The 5,000-nt window shown below is 36.7% G+C and overlaps 1 protein-coding gene across 1 annotated transcript in view; it reads right to left on the reverse strand.

Moving 5' to 3' along the window:
• Positions 1 to 5,000, reverse strand: part of LOC125033706 (chromodomain-helicase-DNA-binding protein 7-like) — an 80,510-nt gene that overhangs the window by 15,034 nt on the left and 60,476 nt on the right. The window contains exons 9-17 of the mRNA XM_047625444.1: positions 3,241 to 3,346; positions 2,861 to 3,114; positions 2,371 to 2,544; positions 1,977 to 2,155; positions 1,674 to 1,862; positions 1,202 to 1,394; positions 773 to 1,054; positions 462 to 618; positions 52 to 268 (exon numbers count right to left, since the gene is read on the reverse strand). Coding sequence (XP_047481400.1) covers positions 52 to 268; positions 462 to 618; positions 773 to 1,054; positions 1,202 to 1,394; positions 1,674 to 1,862; positions 1,977 to 2,155; positions 2,371 to 2,544; positions 2,861 to 3,114; positions 3,241 to 3,346 — 1,751 coding nt within the window. The remainder of the gene's footprint in view (positions 1 to 51; positions 269 to 461; positions 619 to 772; positions 1,055 to 1,201; positions 1,395 to 1,673; positions 1,863 to 1,976; positions 2,156 to 2,370; positions 2,545 to 2,860; positions 3,115 to 3,240; positions 3,347 to 5,000) is intronic.

Consider the following 5,000-nt stretch of genomic DNA (forward strand, 5'->3'; position numbering starts at 1 on the left):
AGAAGATAGTACCTAAAAATTAGCAAAGACATAGGCAGATATTTAACTCACTTTCTAAATATGAGGTAGTCTTCAAGAATATCCAGCAGCTTGACCATTTGAGAGAAAATAAGGACTCGGTGACCATTTTCTCTTAGCTTGGGCAGCAACTTATCTGTTAATACCATTTTGCCAGAGGACTGAATAAGTGCATTGTGGTATGTGTCCTGTTCCTGCTGATGGTGTGGATGGGAGTCACGATAATCCTGCTGAATGGCTTCCTCTGCACCTTTTGGAGGGAAAAGCAAAAAGAGGTTAACATATATCTAAAAAGTGTAAGTCCATAAATGTTTACAACTAACACATCATGCACCTATGAGATACTGAAAACACTAAAATTGTTTTATTTACCAAATCATTACATTGTAAAAATAAATACCACTGTATATGCTAACTAAACAAAATTACTGATCACTGATTACCATTGAGGAGATATGGGTGGAGGCAACATTTACGCAGCTCCATCATAGTATTCATCAGACTTGGTACATTAGCATAAGTTGCACCTTTCACAAGGAAATCAAAATTCCTCTCAAGAATAGCTCTATAATACTTCTTCTGTATATTTGTCAATTCAACCTGTAAAAGAGATTCAATTACTATTTAGTTATGTATTCCCTGAGAAGAAAAGAAAACGCTTTAAATAATTTTCTATAATGCCCACAAAACATCAATTATTACAACAGTAAAATGAGAAAGTTTTTCATCATTATTAAACATGATAACTACATACTTCAATAATTGTTTCTTCCTTTGGTGCAAGACTTTTCTCTACATCTTCCTTCATTCTTCTCAACATCATAGGTTTGAGGAGTGCTTGCAGCTTCTTCACTTGGTCTTCAGATTCCAGCTTCCCAAAATCTTGTAGGAACGTTTCTTGCGAGGCAAACTGAGTTGGTTCCAAGAAGTTGAGTAGAGAGAACAATTCTGTTACATTGTTCTGCAATGGTGTTCCTGAGAGCAGCACTCTATGCTCCATGTGCATAAGTCGTAGACCTTCTAACAGCTTACAATTCTGCAGTGATGGGGCAATAAAATTAATATACACAATTAAGCTATATTAAAAAAGTCAAAATAACATACAGATCCAACTCCAGTTTTTAAAAATGGTGAAAATAGTAGATATCATAATAACCATGTTATGTGATAGCTGTATACTAACCCTGTTTTTCAGTCTGTGTGCCTCATCAATGATACAGCAACGCCAGTGAATCTCTTTCAGCTCAAGGCAATCTGATATAATAACTTCAAAAGTAGTAATGAGGACATTAAACTTGTAAAGATTTGGTATTCGCTGACCCTTCTCATCCTTGTAGTACATCTCATACTCAAGAATCATGTTACGACTTGCTTGCCTGTAACACAAAAATCAATAATTATCCCGCTAGAATCTTCATATAAAAAGTGTCTCACATGAGTTTTACTTTCACAAGGCTCATTGAATGTGAAATACTTTACTGGCCAAACAGAAGTTCTGAATTTGAATCTGAATTTGGAAATACACATGAAAACTAGTCAAAATATTAGTTTAAAAACTATTTTCTTAAATAATAAAGAACATCTAAATATTTTATTTTTTTGTAATTTTTTTTTGCTTAAACTGGTTATGACATAAAAAATTGTGATTAACTTACGATCCATGGTAAACAATGATATTGAGATCAGTCCAACTTTCAAACTCTCGCTGCCAATTTGGGATTGTGGAAAGAGGTGCAATAATCAGGTACGGTCCACGTATCCCATATTTGTAGCATGCGTCAATAAACGATAGTGACTGGATAGTCTTTCCTAGACCCATCTCATCAGCCAGGATGCAATTATGTCTGTAAATTACAAATTAAAATCATGCTTTTGTATCATTTCCTGAAAATTTTTAAAAATCTATTCAATATTAACAACTAAACACAAAGAACTCAAATATCACAAGAAAAACTTACGAGTTGTAGTAAGAGAAGTTCAGCCAGTTAAGGCCTTCAAGCTGATACTCCCGAAGTGAATTATTATTTTTGTATAGAGGGGATTCATCCAATTTCTTCCACTCACTTGGCTTTGGTCGCTTCTTAATTTTCCAATCACCCTTTGGAGGAGGGTCTTTATACGACAAGAAAGCTTTAATCTGAAAAGAGGAGCACCAGAGTGAATTGGAAACTAAATCTCTGTGGTTTGCATCACTACATAGCAAAAAGCACAATTTCCTTAAATAAGTTGTCTTCCTATTCTCCTGAATAAATCCTAAATCCTAAATGCATAATACAACTGATAACAAAAATCATCATCAGATCTTTCTTCCATCACAGCCTTGATATTGGGCAACATGAGAACATGTCTTACCTTCAGGGTGTCAACTTCATCTTCCAATTCCCAAGTGGAATCTTCATAAGGAAGAGCCTTCCACTTGATCAAATAATGCTTGATTTCCTTTCCTGTGGTTGGGTCATTTGTGATTGTTACATCTAAGATTCTGTCCACTTCTGTATAATCTGGGTTAAAAGCCTCTTCTTCCAACTGAAAAGACAAAATATTCCATTACTATCATATATAATACACAAAATCTATGATCCATCAAGACAAACCCCCAAATCTGCACATGGTAACATGAACAGAGCAACACCAAAGCATAGATATGTTCTTTCTATAACAAGCAGATTGTTAAGTATTTCTTAAAGATTTATATGAGAGAAAACCTTGAATAAACATTTACATTTGGAAATATCAATGATCAAAAGAGATGATGGATAATCAAAGATTATACATAAATTCTCTATTCATTCCTTATAAAGTGTAAATAAGCAAAAAATGTGGTAAATAAAATAATACTTACAAAGTCCATAACATTCAGGCTCATGGCCCTCTTCTGCTTGTAGCGTTTAACTTTACCATTAATGCGTTTGTCCCCTTTGAAAAGTTCTTCTTCTGTGCGCCACTCACAGTGCAAGTAAGAGAAGGACCGGTATTTCACAAAGAATTCTTCAACCTCAATCTTCTTTGGTGGACCCTTGGGCTTCTTCTCCTTCTTCTTCTTCTCCTCCTCCTCTTCCCCATTCTTCTCTTTCTCATCACCCTCTTGTTTTTCCTCTGCAATAAGGACATATAAAATAGATGAGTGACTGCCAATACAATGTGTGTACAATCCAGTACAAATACAAAAGTACAAATCTATCTCTATTAGCTTAAAAACTGTAATGACAAAGTAACACAAACCCTCCTCTTTTTCTTTTTCATCTTCAGTGTCGCTTTCAATTTCTCTAGTGCCCGTCCGCATACCAAGAATGAACTGTACAACCATGGTATCTTCTAGGTTTGGATCCTGTCAAAGGAAATTATATTACTTCAAGGTTAAAAGAAACAGTTTCGATAATGGTACTTATTCTAAGTAATAACATATTAGTATTCTTAGTAATAGTATATTATTCTGCTTTATATAATGGGGAAATAGGGAAATGTACCCAATTATATTTCTGTATCAATTTGAAATCCTAAGAACAAATTCATCTAAAATATGTGCATCTACACGTCTATAACTGAAAATGTATTACTCCAAATATTTTGGGCATCAGCATATGCCGAAGGCAAAGTTTCAGCTCTGATGCAGAGGGTGTTGGCATACACTGACAGCAATGTAATAGACCACACACTAGGTGGTGTCAGTGTTTACCCACTTCCTATTTCCTATTTCTCTGAATGTCAATTATCTTGTTGAGAAGGTACTGTGAGGGCTGAAGGGGAGGGTAGAGGATTAATGTGGAGGGATGGGGTGTAGGGGGCAATCATGATGGGGTTAGGTTAGGTTAGGTTACAAATTGTGGAAGCTATGTCCTGTTGTCAACATCCTAGGTATGCAGTTAAAAGTTAGTCTTCATTTCTGGCCAAAATGTAACAGTTGCTATGCCTTTAGGCATTTTGGGCCACCATCATGTTGTGCAATATAACACGACCAAAGAGGGCAAGGCATGACATGAATGTGATGTGGTGTCTGCAGGAAACATAAGTACCTTCAAAGTGTACATGAAGCAGGATAATAGATATGTATAAATGTTGATGAAGGCCTAGTGGCAAGCGTGTCCTTTTTTGAGAAGGGGTACAAACTATACTTTAACAATTATTTCTCATAGCCCCCTTTCTTCAGTTGAGATGGGGAAATGCAGTCAGCATAGGCCATATGAACTGACTGTTCATGACAAAGGACATAAAGGTTTGTTGGTCTGGGGAGGTGGATCACAAAAGCATTACAACCGGATTGCTGGCATTGTTTAGGATGGATGGATGGATGGATGGATGGATGGATGGATGGAGGAGGAGAAAAAAAAAGTTAACTTGTCAATAATCCACAGCAGTGCTATGGGTGAGTTACTGCCCAATTGCCATGGGGAACTCAGCATCAAGCCTGCAGTTGTTAATTACAATAATGGCATAATCAGCTAGCCTATTTGTACCTGGTACAAAGAAAATCAAACAAGTCATACCACAAGGGGTTTCATAACTTTTTAGATATGCAAGTCATTAATTGTACATCACTGGGTGCTTGGTGGCGAAATGACAATTAAACTTCTGGCTGCAGCTTATTGCCATGCTCCTGGTGTCACCACAGGAGTGGATAATGACTCTCCAAATGTCTGCCAGCCTGTTGCCTTCTCACAGGAATCAGAGGTGCTCTCTACATGAGGGCCACATACTTGCTCTCAATCCAGGAAAGCCCTATCAGCTCACTACTGGTGTGTCTGCTGTGATTCTAGCCTATGTCCTGCTTCACTGACTTTCAGTCAGTTGGCAGGCAAGTATAGTGTGGAAGCACATATATAATGTATATGTATTAATCTTTTTTTAATCCCTTGGATCCAGATGAAATGACCTTCACATCATGAAAAAAATTTGGTTTGAGGGCAAGGTAATGTGAACATGCTATCATGGAAAAAATTGGCTGAGGGATGGGATGACAGGAATGACTTACCATGAGTGATATT

The sequence above is a fragment of the Penaeus chinensis genome, chromosome 1 (assembly GCF_019202785.1).
Source record: "Penaeus chinensis breed Huanghai No. 1 chromosome 1, ASM1920278v2, whole genome shotgun sequence".
NCBI lineage: Eukaryota > Metazoa > Arthropoda > Malacostraca > Decapoda > Penaeidae > Penaeus > Penaeus chinensis.